A 21,452-nucleotide genomic window follows, 5' to 3' on the forward strand; every position below is an offset into this window, starting at 1 on the left:
CAGATATCTGGTGCAGCTTTTAAGGAAGTCTGCATGTGACATTGCAACACTGATACATAAATAGCTCATCCTGTGGGTCTGCTGTGGGCAGCAAATGTAAAGAACCCTCATCAAATGCAGCAGACACAGATCAAACACTCACCATGATTCTGATACTCCTCTCTGCCTGGACCCTTGCTGTTTCTCTGCTTGCTGTTGGTCAGAGAGGGGTTTGGCTACTTTTTGGAATCTGTCTGTTCTGAGCTGGCAGCGCTCCTTGTAGAGATTTCTGGAGAGGTAAAATCTGAAAGTATTCCTGTCGATGTGAAAAGGTGACATCTCTGACCCATTATCTGCTGGAAGGGGACTGGAAAGGAAAGGAGGAAGCCAGGGGTGAAGTTAGGGGGGCAGGTAGGTGGGGGAGATGGAAGAGGACGTCAGAGAAATAAAGGGAGGTGGAGAAAAGATGGATAGAGCAACAGTAAAGACAGTGAGGAAGTAGGGAGAGGGTGAAAGAGAATGCTGGGCAACAAGAGAGACAGGAAGGATAATAACAGGGGAATGGAGGGAAAGACAGAGACCGAGAGAGAGGGAGACAGAAGAGAGAGAGAGACAGAGCTAACAGGGAAAACAGAGAGAATTAGGGAGCGAGAAACAGCAAGAGCAAACAAGGAAAACAGAGGAAAAGACAGATAGAGAAAGAAAGAGACCTAACAGGGAACACAGAGAAAATGAGAGACAGAGAGAGAGAGCGAGAGCGAACAGGGAAGACAGAGAGAATGAGAGAGAGGAGAAAGAGAGGAAGCTAGTAGGCAAAACAGAGAGAGTGAGCGAGATTGAAGATCGAGAAATATAACAACAGGGAAAAGAGAGAGAAACACAGAGAGAGAAAAAAGAGAGAGTTAACAGGAAGACAAAGAAAAAGAGAAAGACATAGACAGAGAGAAAGAGCGAGAGTTATCGAGGAAAGAAGAAAGGGAGAATCATAAGGGGGGGGAGAGAGAATGGGTGAGAATAAAATGAGAGGAGAGTAAGAAAGATGAGAGTAAGAGATGCAAAAGAAAGAGAGGAGAGAGCAAGGAAAAGAAAGGAAAAGAGAAGGTAGAGAAAATGTGGGAGCAAGGAGATAAATTCAGAGAACAAAAAGAGGGAAGGTTAGAGAAAGAGGAACAGAGGCAGAGTGAGGAAACAGTGGACGAGCTGGACAGAAGTAAGAGCAAGAGACATGGAGACACAGCACAAATTGATTTCTTCAGGGGCCAATCCTACATTGCTTGGTCGAAAAGGGTGGGAGGTGTTATTTTGACATGCTGAGGTTACTTTGGACAGAGGATCAGGAAGCGACCTCCAGAAGGATTGTCTGGTCTGGTCTCTTGCAACTCTTGAGCCGGTTGTTAATGTTTAATGAATTGACAGCGCATCATTGGCTTGAGTGGCGATGTTCCCCCAGAGTGGAAAGGTTTGTGTCTACTCCTGACAAGTAAAGGCTATAGTGGAGACTCCAAGAAAGAATAAGCGTGCAGCGATCATTTTATATGTAAGAAACTCGGGGACTCTTAAGTAAGACTTAGATTAGAACTTGCTCTGAGGACAATTGAACAACTGAGCACTTTTATACAATGACGCAATGTTGGAGCAACTAGCTAAATACATGCTGTTTACCTTATTGTGTGCACCCTGTACCTTTTCGATTCCATGTACAAAATACACGAGAAATTCGATTTGTTGTTTTAACCTGCAATGTTCAGATTTATCCCATATTCTCCGTTGTGCAGCAACAACTCGCATTTCGATAGCCCCTGAAATTGAACTTGATGCCCCAAGCCACTTCATAAGAGTCTTCTAGAATGATCTACAATTGATGGAGGCATTTGAAAGAGAAAGACGAGAGTTTGAAATGGAAGCATGGCTTAACTTGGGGGTTGGGGGTAGCCGGAGTGGTCAGCGGGTACTGGAGAGGTTGGTGAAAAGAGGGGTAAAGGGGATTTGGCGTGAGTGACAAAAGAGGTAGTGTAAATTTTATTGTCCTTGCCTGAGAAAGTTGGCAATGAACTGAATGCCTTTGTAGTATGTTCAGAGTCCATCACATTGTTGTGCGTCTGGAGTCACACATAAGCCAGACCAGGTAAGGATGGCAGATTTCCTTCCCTAAAGGGCATGAGTGAACCAGTAGGTATTTTATAACAAGCCAAGATAGTCAGTGCGGTCACCATGACAGGCACCACATCCCAATGCCATGATTTTGTGGCTAATGACTTCAAATTTTCGACCACCTACCCTCGGTAAGCTTTCAAATTCATGACCCCAGAATATGAGCCAGTGATGTTACCAATATACAAGTGTGCAAGCAATGAAATGAACTTGATACTACAAGTCATTGTATTTGCTGGGGTAGATGATGATCAGACACTCCAAGGTTTTGGAGTAGATTTGTAGCTCGGGTTGTGGATGTTGTGGTTGGTTGGCTCGCCGAGCTGGTTCGTTGTTGTTCCGCAGACATTTCATTACCCTGCTGGGTAACATCATCAGTGCAGCCTTTGATGAAGCACCTTCTTCGTGGAGTACCAGGCTTCTAGGAACTGCCGTGCCTGTCTCTGCTTTGCTTGTCCCAGGATCTTGGTGTTGTCCCAATCAAATTCGTGGTTCTCCTTATCCATGTGGATAGAGAGGAGTGAGTATTGGTCATGTCTTTTTGTAGCCAATTTGTGTTCATGTACCCTTGTTGTTAATTTAGTGGGTAGTGGATCTTTGGTTTGGGTGAGCAGTTGTCGTAGGGTTGATGTGGGTTTGTGTGCCACTACCCACTATGGACAGGACCAATGTCATATACAAGATTCCCTGCAGAGACTGTGACAAACACTACATCGGACAAACAGGAAGGAAAGCCATCAACAAACACATAGAACTCGACCCCATATGTACTCCATTGTGAAGGAAAACCGGAAGTGAGGTAATCCAGCTCAAAGGACTCCAGAGTTTAAAAACCAGACGGGAAAACACAACGGCGCTTCATCGGAGGCTGCACTGATGAGTTTACCCAGCAGGGTAATGAAACGTCTGCTGAACAACAACGAACCAGCTTGGCGAGCCAACCAACCACAACATCAGACACTCCATTCGTTTTTATAATGACAGAAAACTCTGGAGGTAATTGTCATCCAGGGCGATCGGATCCAACATGGTCTCATTGAACAACAGTGCAGACTTGATGGGCTGAACGGCCCACTTCGGCTCTGACATCTCACAGTCAGACTTCACACTCCAACCCTGAAGTTCTTGCCTCTGAGTTCTGATTCAAAACATCAATTCTGTTTCGCTCCCCCTCCACCCTGCTGAGCTTCTCCAGCATTCTGTGCATTTGATCCTTTTCCAGTTTGAGACTGGAGTCTGCAGCACTCACTAGATAAAATCTAGATTCTGTCATTCCCAGCAACACACCACATAGAGCCTATTGATACTCATAACCTTCCACATGGAGTTGTAGAGTCATACAGCATGGAAATAGACCCTTCGCTCCAAATCATCCATGCCAAACAGATATCCTGAATTAAACTGGTCCCATTTTCCTGTATTTGGCCAATATCCCTCAAAACCCACCCTATTCAAATAAGCATCAAGATGCCTTTTAAGTGTTGTAATTGTACCCGCCTATACCACTTCCACTAGCAGTTCATTCCACACATGAATCACTCTCTGTGTGAAAAAGTTGCCTCTCAGGTCCCTTTTAAACCTTTCCCCTCTCACTTTAAGCCTATGCCTTGTAGTTTTGGACTCCCCTACCCTTCGAATAAGACCTTGGCAATTCACACTATCCATGCCCCTCGTGATTTTACAAACCTCTATAAGGTCACCCCTTTCCAGAGAAAATAGCCCCAGTCTATTCAGCTTCTCCCTATAGCTCAAACTCTCCAACCCTGGCGACATCCTTGTAAATCTTTTTTTGCACCCTTTCCTACAGCAGGGAGTCCAGAATTGAATGCAATATTCGAAAAGTGGCCTAACCAATCTCCTGTTCAACTGCAACATGATAACCCAACTCCAATATTCAATACACTGACCAATAAAGGCAAGTGTACCAAACGCCTTCTTCACAGGCTTCCCTTAGAAGTCAAACCCTCCAGTCCCGGTAACATCCTGGTAAATCTTTTCTGCACCGTTTTCAATTGAATAACATCCTTCCTATAGCAAGGTGAGCAGAACTGTATGCAGAACCCCAAAGAGTTTGGCCCATCTGTTGGGCTTGCAACCCTGGGAACCATTAACAACGCCTTGCACTGGATTAATGTTCCCAGTTGTTGGTGAAGTTTAATTGCCTCGTCCTTTTTTTCTGACACTTTAATGAATCTCGTGTCGCTCTTTTCCATAGAGATGGAAAGTGAAATCCTCCAGTCGCCCTCCTTTCTCACGCTATCTGAAGGCAAAGCCACATTTCTGCACTGCATCTTACGAACACAAACCACAGACATAATGGAACTGACCTTCACCTGGACTGTTGGCAGCTCAAAGGTAATCTGTGCTTTGGAAGCCAGTTTTTCTACGTCCTGCCAGGATGAAAATTCTGATCCAAGATTTTCCATCGCAGCTCATTTAGCAAACAAATCTTCAATCTTAACCATCACCCGCGCATCTTTAAACCACATTGGTGCCTATAGGTGTCAGGCCCAAATCTTCAAACCTTACCCAATCAAGACACTCACTGGCAATGGATCTGTTGTACTGGTACAGGGTAGGTGCTGTTTAAGCCTTCCTACCACTTTCAAAAATGCATGATTACATTTCTGTTCTGTCTTAAACTGCATTGGTCCTATCTCAGGCCCAGCATGTTTTGGCACAGCAAACAAGGGCAGGACTTGTACAATTAATGGTGGAGCCTTTGCGTAGTGGTGTAGAACCCTAGGCGTTCAAGCACAAAACTCTTGGAAGTTTGCGTCACATGTAGACAGGGTAGTTAAAAAGACCTTGCATGAGGTATAGTGACCCTCAGGTTAAACATGTCTCTCCAATGATGTGAGTGGAGACCATGGCAACTTAACAACTAAATATATGCTGTTCAGCTGAACTGTTTCCTGTGGGAGGAAGTTGCATATTTTACCCATTCGCTGAATAACAATGTTTCTCCAGAGTTCTCACCTAGATTTAATTGTAACTCTCCCAGATCTATACATAAACCTAAGTTCTGTTCTCCGCTAGAAGTAGGACTAGCTTCTCGATCTATTTGTTGATCTCTCTCATTGTCTTCTATCAGATCACCCCTCTGCCTCCTGGGGAATATGTGCATGGTTCCTGATGACTTATCCTCATTGGTATTTAAATATCTGGTGACTCTGAGTCTGTAGACACCTTCAATGACTATTCAGTCTCTTTTTATCCAGTCATCCAGTCTCCCACTTCTCTCATTGTAAGAGAGGGAGAAGTTATCAATCTGAACTGTACCTTGCGGATAGCAGTTATAAGCCTGGAAGTGCTCACCTTCACCTGGATGGGACGGGATAGTGAGGTTTCCTGCCATCTAATGGCCAATGTTTCTGAAACATTGGAGTGCGACAGCCAGGACCCACGAGTCTCTGTCTTGGCTCATTTACCGACTCGATCCTCAGTCTTAAGTATCAAGCAAGGAAGTCTGAAGGATGCTGGGACCTACAAATGCCACGTTGAAGTCCTCAAACCCAGCTCAATTGGCAGATTTGATGGCAACAGATCTGTCCTATCAGTACAGTACAGCTTGCTTCTTCCCCTCTCTGCAAATTGGGAACATCCACCCAGTATTTGGGAGGTGAGTGACTCTGGGCCGAACGAAGGGATTTTAGGGGAGCAGTTGGGGAGGACGGAGTAAGTCGGCAAGCTGGTCAACTTCAAGGAGAGATAACACAAACAACTATCTCTGAATTCATTGCTGGAATATCACTGGAAGAAAATCAGAGAGTGCTGGAGAAACTCAGCAGGGTCTGGGAGCATCAGTGGAGAGAGAAAAGAGAGTGAACATCTCAAGTCCAGTGATCCTTCTTCAGAGTGGGTATGGGATATTTCACCGGGATGGATAAGGGTTGCTTGTAGCCAATGCCAGATGTAATGTACTTGACCTGAAGCGATTATTTCAAACACTTGAATGGATTGCCATTAACACTTTCAGATGGGTTGATCAATCAGTTCAGCAGTGCTGGAGTCATAGAGTCACACAGCACGGAAACAGACCCTTCGGTCCAACTAGTCCATGCTGACCAGATTTCCTAAACTGAACTAGTCCCTTTGCCTGTGTTTGACTCATATCCCTCCACAGCCCTCCAAATGCCTTTTAAATGTTGTCATTTTACCAACGTCTACCACTTGCTCTGGCAGGTCAGTCTGTGCACGCACCACTCTCTGTGTGAAAATGTTGCCCCTCAGGTCCCTTTTAAATCTTCACCTTAAACCTATGCCCTCTAGTTTTGGGCTCCTCTATCCTGAGGAAAAAGACTTTGTCTATTCACCCTATCCATGCCCCTCATGATTTTACAAACCACTATAAGGTCACCCCTCAGCCTCCAACGCTCCAGGAAAAATAATCCCAGCCTATCCAGTCTCTCCTGAAAACTCAAACCCTTCAGTCTTGGTAACATCCTTGTAAATCTTTCTTTGCACCCTTTCACATTTTACAACATTCCTATAGCAGGGAGATCAGAATTGAACACAGTATTCCAAAAGTGGCCTAACCAATGTCCTGTACAGTCGCAACATGACCTCCCAGCTCCAACACTCAATGCACAGACCAATAAAGGCAAGTGTACCAAATGTCTTCTTCACTATCGTTTCTACCTGGGATTCCATCTTCAAGGAACTGTGCACCTGCACCCCAAGGTCTCTTTGTTCAGCAACACTCCCCAGGGCCCTGCTATTAAGAGTATAAGTCCTGCCCTGATTTGCCTTTCCAAAATGCAACACCTCACATTTATCTAAGCTAAACTCCATTTGCCACTCCTAACGGGATCTGTCTTTTGTTGGATTTGCTTGCAACCTGCAACAACGGCATGAAGATTCTTGTGCTGCAGTGGTCGTGTCCTGATGTCTAGCCTAGGAATCCTGGATTCAAGTCCCACAAGCCCCTGAGCTGTAATGCAATGTGTAAGGGAACTGTGATTACAGGGAAGAGGCAGGAAAGTGGATGATCAGGTCATCCCGGATCTCTGTGAACAGTGACCAGGGTCAATGGGCTGAATGGCCTTCCCAGTTCCAGATTGCTCACCAGGAGAGTTAACACCCACGGAAAAGGAGGAGGCCGCAGCTCCAAAACACTGCAGCAATTGTAAAACTGATCAAAGCTCTGTTGCGAAGTACCAGAGCATCTGTCCTGGACTTCCTTCGTAGATGCGACAGTCAAGAAGGCACAACAACGCCTCTTCTTCCTCAGGCAGCTCAGGAAATTTGGCACATCCATAAGCTCCCTCACCAACTTCTACAGATGCACCACTGAAAGCATACTGTCCGAGTGCATAACAGCCTGGTACAGCAACTGCTCTGTCCATGACTGTAAGAAACTACAGAAGGTGGCGTGCATCACGGAAGCCAACCTTCCATTCATAGACTCTATTTACACGGCTCGCTGCCAAGGAAATAGGTCCAACATCATCGAAGACTCATCCTACCCTAGTAATGATCTCCTACAACCTCTTCTGTCAGGTAGAAGATACAGAAGCCTTAACACACGCACAAACAGGTTCAACAGCAGCTTCTTTCCAGCCGTTATCAAACTGTTGAATGGACTCTCGCCTCAAATAATGTAACCTGCATGCCCCGACGTCTTTTTGAAGTGTACATCCTTTGCTTGCTGTGATCTGCCTGTACCGCTCGTAAACAAAGCTTTTCACTGTATTTCCGTACACATGACAACAATAAAATCAATCAATCAATCATCTCACACCCCTCAGTTCTTTCTCCTAACCTTTCTTTCCTATCACATCTTCCCCTCTCTGTCAGCGGCTGATTCACATTGTATTGTTCTTTTGGCAAGGTGTTAGTTAAACAGATTTCTCTTTTCAGAAATAGGTCATCAATCTCCTCGTTCCTTGGCTCTGCTGTTTGCAGTTGCAACCTCGGTTTTGCTGCTAGTCTTCATCGTCGCTTGTTTGAGCTACATTCTGGTTTTAAAATGGAACAAAGGTAAACCGAATCTCACTTGAATGCTGTGGTGATTAATATTTTGCACGTTGCTTTATTTTGGGGATCAGTGAACTCTGCCTGCGATAGGCTGTCTTGAACTGAGGGCTCAAGTCTCACATAAACCAAAATTAAAGCTCCCTCCACACTGTCCACCCAATCAAACACTCCCAGGACAGGGACAGCATAGGGTTAGATCCAGAGTGAAGCTCTCAACACTGTCCCCAATCAAACACTCCCAGGGACAGGGACAGCACGATGTTAGATACAGAGCAAAGCTCCTTCTACACTGTCCCCCATCAAACACTCCTAGTACAGGGACAGCACGGGGTTAGATACAGAGCAAAGCTCTCTCTACACTGTCCCCATCAAACGCTCCCCAGGGACAGGGGCAGCACAGGGTTGGATACAGAGTAAAGCTCCTTCTACACTGTCCCCCAACAAACATTCCCAGTACAGGGACAGCACGGGGTGAGATACAGAATATAGCTGTTTCTACACTGTCCCCCAATTAAACACTCCCAGTACAGGGACAGCATGGGGTTAGATACAGAGTAAAGCTCCCTCTACACTGTTCCCATCAAACACTCCCAGGACAGGGACAGCACGGGGTAAGATACAGAGAGTAACACTGTCTCTACACTGTCCCCCATCAAACACTCCCAGTACAGGGACAGCACGGGGTTAGATACAGAGCAAAGCTTCCTTTACACTGCCCCCATAGTCAGAGAGTCAGTGCTGAGGGAATGCCACACTGTTGGAGAGTCAGTACTGAGGGTGTGCCGCACTGTTGGAGGGTCAGTTGTGAGGGAGTGGACACTGTCAGACACTCAGGGCTGAGGGAGCTCTGCACCGTCAGAGGGGCTATCTTTCAGAGGAGACATTAAACTGGGTCACCTGTCTACCTCTTTGAGTGAGAGTACAACATCCTGTGGCAGTTTTTGGGCATGTACAATTGTATTAGGACTGCAACTAACTGCTCCGTCATGTATAATATAGACTGTTAATCTGGACATAATATTCAGCTGCTTCACCAATGATCTTCTCTCCACCATAAGGTCAGAAGTGATCATGTTCGCTGATGATTGCATAATGTTCATCACCATTCGCAACTCCTCCAATACTGCAGCAGACAATGTCCAAAGCACTTGACTTGACTGGTACACCACCAGCGCCCAACCTTGAGCATTCACTCTCTCCTGAGACAGCACCTTCCAAACCCATGACCACTTCCATCTAGAAGGACAAGGGCAGCAGATACATGGGAACACCAGCCCCTTGAAGTTTTCCCTCTGATCCGTTCACCCATCCTGACTTGGAAATATATCAGCCATCCCTTTAGTGTCAGTGTCACTGGGTCAAAATCCTGGAATTCCCTCTCTAACAGCACTGTGTGGGTATCCCTGCACCACATGGACTACAGTGGTTCAAGAAGGCAGCTCATCCCCACCTTCTCAAGGGGCAGCTAGGAATGGGCATTAACCCCTGGACCAGCTAGCGATGTCCACATCCCACATGTTGCATTGAGGGTCAGTACTGCACTGGGAAGGGTCATCTTTGATTTTTGTGCTTGAGGTCTGAAGGGGATTTAGGGGAAGGCATGTGTCTTGAACCAGGAACCCTGAGGCTCAGAAATATGAGATATAGTTCTGATAAATATTAATGGAGCAAAATTTTACATTGGTGCTTAGTCATCTACATTTTCTAATATTTCACCATCTTCAAAACATCTGTTTTTGGAGCCAAAAAATTTGCTGAACTAAATATTCTGACTTTTAATAAAAGATATGTATTTGTATATTAGCTATACTATATTGTATACATATAGTATATGAGGGCCTATCTATGAATAGAATAGATTATCCTTTATTGTCACACGTACTCCATACTCTATTGCAGAAGTACAGTGAAAAGATTTTCCAACATTTGCTTCTTGTGGTACCATCTTAGGTGCCAGTACCTAGGTACAAATCTTGAATACAAAAGAGGAGCAAAAAGTAGTTGCATTACTTTACAGAGTTTAAAAAATAAGACAACATTAAAGGATTGGCATTACAGTTGGGAAAAAAATTTAAATAAATGCTACATTGTAGCAGTTCAGCACAGGGCCTCCGCACATGATCTGACCACCAACACCAGGCCCCAGCCCAACAGCCATCCCCACTCCACTCCAAGCCTCTGGCCACTCCGTACTGGCACTCAGCTACTCCAACGTAAGTTCCAGGACTGCCTCCCCTGCGCCAGTCCCCACCTAGACATCGCTGCCTGCGTGCTGCTCCATGAACCGCTCCCTACGTGCTAGTCCAGGACTCCCTGCCCGTGTGCTGTTCCAGAGTCTGCTGCCGACACGCTACTCTGGGGCTCACTACCTGCGCTGCTCCAGGACTTGCAGCCCTGGGAGTTGACAAATTAGAAGCAGAGAAGATATTTCCTAATGTGTTTGAGAGGTGACCTCATGGAGGTCTATAAAATCATGAGGAGTATAGATAGGGTTAAAGAGAAGTGGCTTTTCCCTAGGTTGGGGGATATTAAGACTATTTTTAAAGTGAGAGGAGAGAGATTTAAAAGAGACAAGAGGGGCAAATTTTTTTATACAGAAGATGGTTTGCATGTGGAATGAATTTCCTGAGGAAGTGGTGGATATGGGCACAGTTACAATGTTTAAAAGACATTTTGATAAATACATGAATAGGAAAATTTTGGAGGGATATGGGCCAGGAGCAGGCAGGTGGGACTAGTTTAGTTTGGGATTATGGTTGGCATGGACTGGTTGGACCAAAGGGTCTGTTTCCGTGCTGTATGACTCTATGATTCTACGACTCTATGTGGGCCATTCTAGAACAAAAGATCATAGTTTTAGGATGAGGGGAAGCAGATTTAAAACAGAGATGAGGAGGAATTACTTCTCTCAAAGGGTCATGAATCTGAGGAATTCACTCCCTCAGAGTGCAATGGATACCAGGACACTGAGTAAATTTAAGGAAGAGACAGATTTTTCATTAGTAATGGGGTTGGAGGTTACGGGGAGTGGACAGGGAAGTGGAATTGAGGCCAAGATGAGATCAGCCATGATTGTATTGAATGGCAGAGCAGGCTCGATGGGCTGAATGGCCTACTCCTGCTCCTGGTCTTTATGAAGTAAGAAGCAGCGCAAGCATTACTGCACACTCATCCAAGAGTAAACCAAAGTGACATAGAGCCAGAAAGGACAGTATTAAACCAGACGCAAAGTCTCCTCTTTGTTTGCTCATTTAATTACAGAATACCGAATTACAAATGTCTGCCTCCTGCATAATAAACTGAGTGTCCCGGCAGTCTCTCTTTACAAGTGCTCCGCACCTAATTTACCAATTCTTTTGCATCATAACAATGAGATTAAGATTCCATTAACCATAAATTCGTGACTCAGAGGCAATTCCCCAGCTCTCCCACCCCTCCCTGGAAAACAATTTGCTTTCAACCTTTGAAATAAATCTGTAATAATGACTCAGTCTTAGTGATAGTGACCAGGAAGCTACTGGCGTTGTTATAAAAACCCACCTGGTATACTCATGTCCTTTAAGGAAGGAAATCTGTCTTCCTTAGCCAGTCTGCTCTTCCTGTGACTCCAACCATGTAGCCTCACTGTTGACCCTTAATGCCCTCTAAAATTGACAGGCCATCCACTCAGTTCAAGGGTAATGTGATGGCTTTTAAGAGATTATTTTGTCCTGGTTTCTTTTAAGAGAGAAATTGATCGAGAGGCACCTAGCTGCCTACTAAAGATCATTTGAGTAAACAGCATGGGAGGCCTTAGTTTTTTTTTAATGCAGCCTAAATGATTGTGGCCAGCTCTCACAGATCAGGATTTCTGAGCAGCATCAGAAGCTATTGGGGTCTCTAAAGAGTTGGAAGCTTCAGTGAATGTTTCCTGGCTGCCACTCTCTCTCAATTTTCTCTTGATGTTTTTTTTCTTCTTGGATTGGAGAACTGCATGTGAGAATCTGTGTCAGAATTTTCCTTTTTGCCAAGGGGTGTATTTATGGGATGTTGCTATATTGGAACAGTTAATTTGTGATAGCTATTGTACCTATTATTCTGTTAAGTTTTCTAATAGAGTTAAGTTATTCTAAGTTCTTCTTTCTTTCTTTTTATTTTAACTACAGTGTTTAAAATAAATTATGTTTTGGCTAACATCGAGTAGTTCGCTAGTCGTGTTGCATCTGGAACAGAGCACTTCACATCTACCTTTAAAATAAGGAAATGTTAGTGTCTAAGCTACGGTCTTAAAATATTTTGAGGGAGTCGAGCCTGGTCTGGTCCATAACTGCAATTAGGGACAGGCAATAATGACTGGTCCTGTCAGTGATGTCCAGATCCCATGAATGTATAAAGGCAGTTGAAGGTCTTCAAACAGATCCATTAAACTGCTAGATTAATGCAGATTGCAAAGCAGTGGACGAAACTCTCTTTCTGTTTCTTTCTCCTCACTATCTCCTTTTAATCTGAAGTTTGTGAGTTATTCTCTGTGTCCTTGGGCCTATACATGCTCTGATCAATCCAATTCCTATGTAAATAATTGGCCACAGGTCGCCTGCTTTGATCTTGCTTGTAATTCCTGCATCCTGCACCATTCGCCTGAAGCAACCTTCCGGACGGAGAGTTCTTTTCCCCGAACCACCCCCTGCAATATCCAACGGGCAGCAATGAGTCCTGGGGCATCACTGAATGACGCAGCAGGCTTGAGGGGCCGAATGGCCCACTTCTACACCTATTTTCTGGGTTTCTATCCCACTCCAGGATTGCTTGTGTTTAACACTTGAGCCTCATTGTCATGTTCTTTGTCTGCAGGAACTCCTCAGGACAAGACACTAAGGCGAGAGGCTCAGAACCTGGGGGCTGCTTCACCTGATGACCAGGTGGGTACTGTTTACAGAAACACCTTCAATGCCCCCACCTCAATTCCCCTCCGTCCCCCCCCCCCACCCCCACAGATTCTCACACTGAGTCTCTAGCAGGCTTTGGGGGTAGCGAATCATGTAGAGGGACTGATGAGGCTAGACTTGTTCTCCTCAAAGCCAAGATGAAGTGGGGGGAGGAGGGGGGGGGGTCATGAGAGAGTCAATGAACATGAGGGTATTCAAGGACATTCAGCCCTTCAACAAGATCCTGGTCTATCCTGGTGGTATTTCACAGGGACCGGTACAGGATCCAATGTTGTTTGTCTTTTATTTGAATGATTTGGATGAGAATAGAGAAGGTGTGGTTAGTAAGTTTGCGGATGACACCAAGATTGGTGGCATAGTGGACAGTGAAGAAGGTTATATACGATTACAAAGAGATTTTAATCAATTGCGTCAATGGGCTGAGGGGTGGCAGATGGAGTTTAATTTGGATAAAGGCAAGGTATTGCATTTTGGTAAAACAAACAAGGGCAGCACTTATACAATAAAAAACACAATAAAAATTAAGGCCTTGGGTAGTGTTGTAGAACTGAGAGACCTGGGGTTTAGGTACATAATTCTTTGGAAGTTTGCATCACATGTAGACAGGGCGGTTAAGAAGGCTGAAATAACTCCACAAAGGCTGGTATCCCATCACAAGTCACTGTTTATTTACACGTACATAGTACATGACGCTGACCCAGCTAACACAGAGCCAATCCTAGATAGAGCAGAACCCCTGACACTCCTGTTTGTTTCTGTCAGCTAGGGCTCCCCAGTTGGACCAGATTAACAGCCCCAATCAGGGAGCTCTAATTCCATGAGGTCCAACTGGCTGACATCATTCCAATCACTACTAAGGTGTTCAGCACGCTTGCCTTCATTGCTCACGCCATTGAGTATAGGAGTTGGGACGTCACTTTGAGGTTGTACAGGATGTTGGTGAGGCCTCTTCTGGAGTACTGTGTCCAGTTCTGGTCGTCCTCTTATAGGTTGGATATTATTAAGCTGGAGAGGCTTCAGAAAAGGTTTACCAGGATGTTGCCAGGAATGGAGGGCTTGAATTATAGGGAGAGGCTGGATAGGCTGGGATTTTCTTTGTTGGAGCATCAGAAGTTGGTGACTTTATTGAGGTTTATAAAATCGTGAGGGGTATAGATTGTCTTTTCCAGAGGGTAGGGGATTTCAAGATTAGGGCGCATATTTTTAAGGTGAGAGGAAAAAGATTTTAAAAAGGGACACGAGGGGCAACTTTTTTTTAAACAGAGACTTGTTCATGTGTGGAATGAATTTCCAGAAGAAGTGGTGGATGTGGATATAGTTACAACATTTAAAAGACATTTGGATGATTACATGAATATGAAAGGTTTGAAGGGATATGGGCCAAGCACAGGCAGGTGGGACTTGTTTAGTTTGGGATTACGGTCAGCATGGACTGGTTGGACCGAAGGGTCTGTTTCCTTGCTGTATGACTCCATGACTATGACTGGTGATGTCATCATCTCTCCTTTCCCACTTGTACCACACCCACACTCACTTTCTCACACACGCTCAGACGCCCTCACACACACACACACACACACACACACACACACACACACACACACACAGCAGCTCTTGGTCTCCTTTCATATTAAAAACTGACCCCACTCAAGTGTGGACTAAATCCAAGGATCCAGCCTCCATTGCCCTCCGGGTGTGGGCAAGGTGTGTGGAGGGGATGGTGATGTTCAGGAGTCATGGGTTCAAATCCCACCAAGACTGGCGGTGGAATTTCAAGTTAATCTATATCCAGAATTTAAAGCTACATTTGGGGAAGCTATACAACTATTCTTGATCGTCGTAGAAATCCCATCTGATTCATTGACATCCTTTAGGGAAGGAAATCTGCCATCCTTACCCGGTCCAGCCTACACGTGACTCCAGACCCACAGCGGTGTGGCTGACTCTTAAATTGATTGGGATGGGCAATAAATGCTGAGCTAGCAAGTGACACCCAGATCCTATGAACAAATAAAACAATTTTAACTTCAATGATGGGAAACGACGGAAAACAATAATTTGGGATATAATTAATCATCACAATGCAGGTTATTTCAGGAAAACTAGCATGGATTTCTGATAGCACAGAAAATCTGTTGATAACTCACTGGAGAATTTTGAAGAGGATTAATGAGGGTAATGCTGTAGATTTGGTGCATATGGACTACCAAAAGGCACTCGACACAGTGTCTTACAACAGACTTGTGAGATACTTTGTACCTCATGGAATAAACAGGACAGTAGCCAAATGGATACAAAGTTGTTTGAGTGATAGGAACCAGAAATTAGCAGAACCTGGATGTTTTTTAGGCTAGATTTAAGTTTGTGAGACAGTTCCCTTGGAGTCAGTGTTGGGGTCCCAGTCTTTTCTGATCTATATCAGTGACGTAGACCATGGAGTACAAGGAAAGATTACAAATCTTGTCGACACAGCTGTAGCCTTGGGTGACTTGGTGGTGAAGTGGTCAGCGCTGCTGCCTCACAGCAGCGACCCAAGTTCAATTCCAGACTCGGGCGACTCTCCCTGTGGAGTTTGCACGTTCTTCCCATGCCTGCGTGGGTTTCCTCTGGGTAGTCTGGTTTCCTCCCACAGTCCCAAGGTGTGCAGGTTAGGTGTGTTGGCCATGCTAAATTGCACCGTGGTGTCCAGGGATATATAGGCGGGTTAGCTGAAAAAACTCTGCAGAAGCTGGTATCCTATCACCCTTTATTTACACCTGCATAGCGCATGACACTAACCTTATCGCAGCTCAGAGCCTAGAGTGAACAGAGCCTTGGATACTCCTGTTCACATCTGTCAGCCAGGGCTCCCTGATTGGACCAGGCTAACAGCCCCAATCAGGGAACGCATATTCTATGAGATCCACCTGACTGACTTTGTTACAATCACTACATTAGCCCTGGGGATTGTGGGGAAAAGGCTGGGATGGTCTTCAGAGGGTTGCTGCAGACTTGATGGGCTGTATGGCCTCTTTCTGCACAGGAGAGATTCTATGACAACATATGCCTTGGAGGGGAGGGGAGCGCGAAACTACAAAAGGACACACACAGGTCGGCAAACAGATGCCATTCGATATACAGAGGTGTGAAGTGAATTATTTCTGTAGGAAAGGACACAGAGAGTGAAGAGTCAGGGCAGCATGCTGGCTCAGTGGTTAGCACTGCTACCTCAAAGCACCAGGGACCTGAGTTTGATTCAACCTTCAGGCGACTGTCTGTGTGGAGTTTGCACATTCTCCCCGTGTCTGCGTGGGTTTCCTCCCACAGTCCAAAGATGTGCAGGTTAGGGTGGATTGGCCATGCTAAATTGTCCCATAGAGCCCAGGGATGTGTAAGTTAGGTGGATTAGCCATAGGAAATGCAGGATTACAAGGAAAGGGTTGGGGGAATGGGTCTGGGTGGGATGTCCTTCGGAGGGGCAGTGTGGACTTGTTGGGCCGAATGGCCTGTTTTCACACCGTAGGGATTCTATGATTCTATGAAGAATGAAGAATTCGAGGACATCATAAAACGCAGAGTCACAGGGAGAAAGCATAGAGCAGCGCAAAGTGAGAGCAATCACAGGCACAATGGGCTCTGGCTGTGCCCTAACAATCCAATGACTCTGTGAAACTCTATGTTTCAATTCTGACTTCCAGCTCTATCCAGAGCTCCGTTTACTTTTCCCTGAGCTTGTACCCACACAAGCACAGTGAGAGTCGCAATCCAACTCAGGACAATGGGACCAGCTCCATCACGTCAGAACAGAATGACACTTACTGTTTTTAACCTATGGGCAGATCTGCTATCTGTAATTGGTTCTAACCTGTCTATAACTCCTTTCTTTCCTGTATAGTACTCAACTGAGATAGTGTACTTGCTGGTGCACACTCCCGTTTCACATCACCAAAGTGAGGAGAGTGCATATACTGAAATCAACCTCGCTGAGCTGGGCAGGGAACAAAGTCAAGACAACTGAATGACATATGTGGCAGTGTCTCGCTGAGTCTCAGAGGGCGACCTCACAGAGTTTCAAAGTGGTTCTGCAGTGGACTGAGCTTCCCCCGATGGAAAGGACTTATCACCCAGCAAGGATCTACAGGCAGGGTCTACATCTCCATGTGACCTTTCACCTCCCTTACATTTGTTCCGAGTTACTCCACAGCCCAAGGATGGGGGTCTGCTTCCTCATGCAGCGTTGTTGTCACAGTTCCGGTGTGCACAGAAAGATCCCACAGGCAAACAGGCAGCGAGGTCACGGCTTGATCATCTGTTAGCATGACATAACCTGTGGGGTATATGTGGGCTCCAGGACAGTGGGGAAAATGGTCCACCCCCCCCGCCTCTATAAACCACACACCGCACACACCCCCACACCCCATCGCACACTCCAATCCCACCACACACAACCCACACCCCATCACACACATCCTCACCACACAACACACACCCCCACCACACACACACACACCCCCACCCAACCACACACATCTCCCACCCCACCACACACATCCCCACACCCCGCCACACCCACCCCCACACTCCACCATCATAACTTGCCATATCAACCATCCCCACACTCCCACATCCCACCTCTCAACCCCCAACCCTGGAAAAGGCCCCTAACACACTCGCCCCATTCATACACACTCTCACACACACAGGCTCAAATACACACACACACATGCACACACACACAGACACACACACATACATTCGTACACACACACATATTCACGTGTGCACGCACAACTACACTTGCAAACACACACACGCTCTCTTTCTCACACATGCATACAACACTCACATCCACATACACTCACTCACACACACTCTCTCACACACACACACTCACATACTCTCTCACACACACACACACACACACGTGCATCCAGTATACACTTACACACACACACTCGCACACGTGCATCCACATACACATACACACATGCATACACACGCACTCAATCCTAATTTTCCCACGTTATCCAATAAACTCTTGATATCTTCAAAGCCCAGACATCCATCAATTGCTGTCTTGAATCTACGCAGTCACTGAGCCTCTGCAGTAGAGAATTCCATAGATTCACCCACCCTCGCCACCTCTCAGAGAAGAAATTCCTCATCGTCTCAGTCCCAAATGGCCTCCCATTTATCCTGAGGTTGTATCCCCTGGTTGTAGACTGCTCCACAGACAAGAAGCAACATCCTTCCCACTGGGAAAAGAACAATATTCTGTTTATACAATTGGTATGTCAGTAACTAGGGGTCACAATTTCAAGAGATCCAGGACTGAGATGAGGAGAAACTTTCTTTGTTCAGAGAGTTGTTAGGATTTGGAATGAACTGCGTGGGAAAGTGGTGGAGGCAGACTGCACAGGAGGTTTCATAAGAACATAGACCATGAGAACATAAGAAATGCCAGCAGGAATAGGCCATCTGGCCCCATCAAGCTTGCTCCACCATTCAATAAGATCATGGCTGATCTTTTCATGGACTCAGCTCCACTTACCCGCCCGCTCACCATAAAGCTTAATTCCTTTACTGTTCAAAAATCTATCTATCTTTGCTTTAAAAACATTCAATGAGGTAGCCTCAACTGCTTCACTGGACAGGAAATTTCACAGATTCACAACTCTTTGGGTAAAAAAGTTCCCCTTCAATTCAATCCTAAATCTGCTGCCCCTTATTTTGAGGCTATGACCCCTCGTTCTACTTTCACCTGCCAGTGGAAACAACCTGCCTGCTTCTATCTTAACTATTTCCTTCACAATTTTATATGTTTCTATAAGATCCCCTCTGATTCTTCTAAATTGCAATGAGTACAATCCCAGTCTACTCAATCTCTCTTCATAAGCTAACCCCCTCAACTCAGGAATCAACCTAGTGAACCTCCTCTGCACCCCCTCCTGTGCCAGTATATCCCTTCAAAAGAGAAATGGATATATATTTGACAGTGATAAAGTCAGAGGGCTATGGAAATAGGGCTGGAGGTTGGGATTAACTGGGCAGCTCTTTTGCGAGCTGGAACAGACCCAATGGATCGAATGGCCTGCTTCTGTCCTGTAAAATCCTATGATTCGATAATTCTACATATTCAGATTCCACCATCTGCAGGATCCAAGGCCTTGGGTCTCCAGAATATTGTTTATTAACAGTCAAATAATAATACCACAAGATAATGCCTCGCTTTGGAGTTCTTTCTTCCTGAAGAGATATCAGTAGCAGAGTGCTTGATATCTTTGCTTATCAGAAATCTCTCCATTTTGGCTTCAATGTTGGGGGTGGGGGAGTGAAAGGTTAGTCAGAGTTTGGGAGAAATGTGGATTTCAGGATGCTATCAACTTAACCACACTCTTAATTCCTTATTTGACCCAGAAATGCTATTACACGCAACCGAACGACTCTCCCACCACCAAAATCACCGTGACCTTTTAAAAAATTCTTTTATAAACATGAACCACCATCAGTAAAACACACCATGCAGTCATAGATAACAAGGTGTGGGGCTGGATGAACACAGCAGGCCAGGCATCATCAGAGGAGCAGGAAAGCTGACATCTTCAGAAATGGGAGAGGGGAAAGGGGCTCGGAAATAAATAGAGTGAGGGGGAGGCGATGATAGAAGGTGGATAGAGGAGCAGATAGCTGGAGAGAAGACGGACATGTCAAGGAGGCGGGGATGAGGCTAGTGGGTAGGGAGTGGGGTGGGGGCTGGTCAGTGAGTTGTAAGGAGCAGATGGGCGGGAGAAAGATGGACAGGTCAAGGAGGCGAGGACGAAAGGGGCTGGTCTTGGGATGAAGTCGGGGTTGGGGAGATTTTGAAGCTTGTAAAGTCCACATTGAGACCATTGGGCTGCAGGGTTCCCAGGCGGAATATGAGGTGCAGTTCCTCCAGCCTTCGGGTGGCATCGTTGTGGCACTGGAGGAGGCCCAGGATGGACATGTCGTCCAAGGAGTGGGAGGGGGAGGTGAAGTGATTCGCGACTGGGAGGTGTTGTCGTTTGTCACGAACCGAGAGTAGGTGCTCCACAAAGCGGTCTCCAAGCCTCCGCTTGGTTTCCCCGATGTAGAGGAGGCCACATCGGGAACAGCGGATACAATATACCACATTAGCGGATGTGCAGGTGAACATCGGTTTAATGTGGAAGGTGTTCTTGGGACCCGGGATGGAGATAAGCGGGGAGGTGTAGGGGCAGATGTAGCACCTTCTGCAGTTGCAGAAAAGTGCCAGGGGTGGTGGGTCTAGTGGGGAGTGTGGAGCGGACAAGGGAGTCATGGAGAGAGCGGTCCCTCTGGAAGGCAGATAAGGGTGGGGAGGGAAATATATCCTTGGTAGTGGGGTCGGATTGCAGATGGCGGAAGTGGCGGAGAATGATGTGTTGGATCCAGAGGTTGGTGGGGTGGTACGCGAGGACAAGAGGGATTCTGTTTTGGTTGTTATTGTGGGGAGGGGGTGTGAGGGCTGAGGTGCGGGAAACGCAAGCGATGCGGTCGAGGGCGTTTTCGACCAGAGTGGGGGAAATTGTGCTCCTTGAAAAACGAGGACATCTGTGATGTCTGGGAGTGGAACGGCTCACCTTGGGAGCAGATGCAGCGGAAGCGAAGGAATTGGGAATAGGAGATAGCATTCTTACAGGAAGGTGGGTGACAGGAGGTGTATTCTAGGTAGCTGTGGGAGTCAATAGGCTTGAAATAGATATCAATTTCCAGGTGGTTACCAGAGATGGAGACAGAGAGGTCCAGGAAGGAGAGAGCGATATCAGAGATGGTCCAGGTGAACTTAAGGTTGGTGTGGAAGGTGTTAGCAAATTGGATGAACTGTTCGAGCTGCTCGTGGGAGCACAAGGCGGCGCTGATATGGTCATCGATGTAACAGACAAAGAGGTGGGGGATGGTGCCAGTGTAGCTGCGGAAGAGGGATTGTTCCACGTAACCTACAAAGAGGCAGGCATAGCTTGGGCCCATGCGGGTACCCATGGCCACCCACTTTGTCTGTAGGAAGTGGGAGGAGTTGAAGGAGAAGTTGTTAAGGATAAGGACGAGTTTGGTTAGACTGATAAGGGTGTTGGTGGAGGGGGACTGGTCGGGCCTGAGGGACAGGAAGAAGCGGAGGGCTCTTAGGCCATCTGCATGGGGAATGCAAATATATAGGGACTGGACATCCATGTATTTATATGCAAAGCCCATTAGGGTAATGTAAACAGCCAGGAGCAAAGGCAAGGTAGGGAGGGAGGGAAAGGACGAAATCAAAATTGAGTTGGAAGGGGAAATAAAGCGCTGTTTCCCCCATGGTGCCCACCCCTCTCTCTCTAAAGGCATCGACGGCATTGGTGGATACTGTGTGCTCCTTCTCCAAGGACACCCGGGTTCATAACGGAACGGCTGAAGAAGAGGGGC

The 21,452-nt window shown here is 46.2% G+C and overlaps 2 protein-coding genes across 2 annotated transcripts in view; one reads left to right on the plus strand and one right to left on the minus strand.

The window, feature by feature from the left end:
* The window catches only part of LOC125487822 (leukocyte cell-derived chemotaxin-2-like), a 17,808-nt gene extending 17,302 nt beyond the window's left edge, over positions 1-506 (minus strand). Inside the window, exon 1 of the mRNA XM_048620195.1 lies at positions 143-506. The gene's annotated coding sequence lies outside the window, so the exon portion shown is untranslated. The remainder of the gene's footprint in view (positions 1-142) is intronic.
* Positions 174-17,200, plus strand: LOC125487821. Its single transcript, XM_048620194.1, has 5 exons — positions 174-276; positions 4,346-4,705; positions 7,993-8,112; positions 12,940-13,007; positions 16,909-17,200. The coding sequence occupies exons 2-5, from the start codon at positions 4,348-4,350 to the stop codon at positions 17,029-17,031; spliced, it is 669 nt and encodes a 222-aa protein (XP_048476151.1). The 5' UTR covers positions 174-276; positions 4,346-4,347; the 3' UTR covers positions 17,032-17,200.
* The last annotated feature ends 4,252 nt before the right edge of the window (positions 17,201-21,452 follow it).

This window comes from Rhincodon typus, chromosome 45 (assembly GCF_021869965.1).
Source record: "Rhincodon typus isolate 14 chromosome 45, sRhiTyp1.1, whole genome shotgun sequence".
NCBI classification, from domain to species: Eukaryota; Metazoa; Chordata; class Chondrichthyes; order Orectolobiformes; family Rhincodontidae; genus Rhincodon; species Rhincodon typus.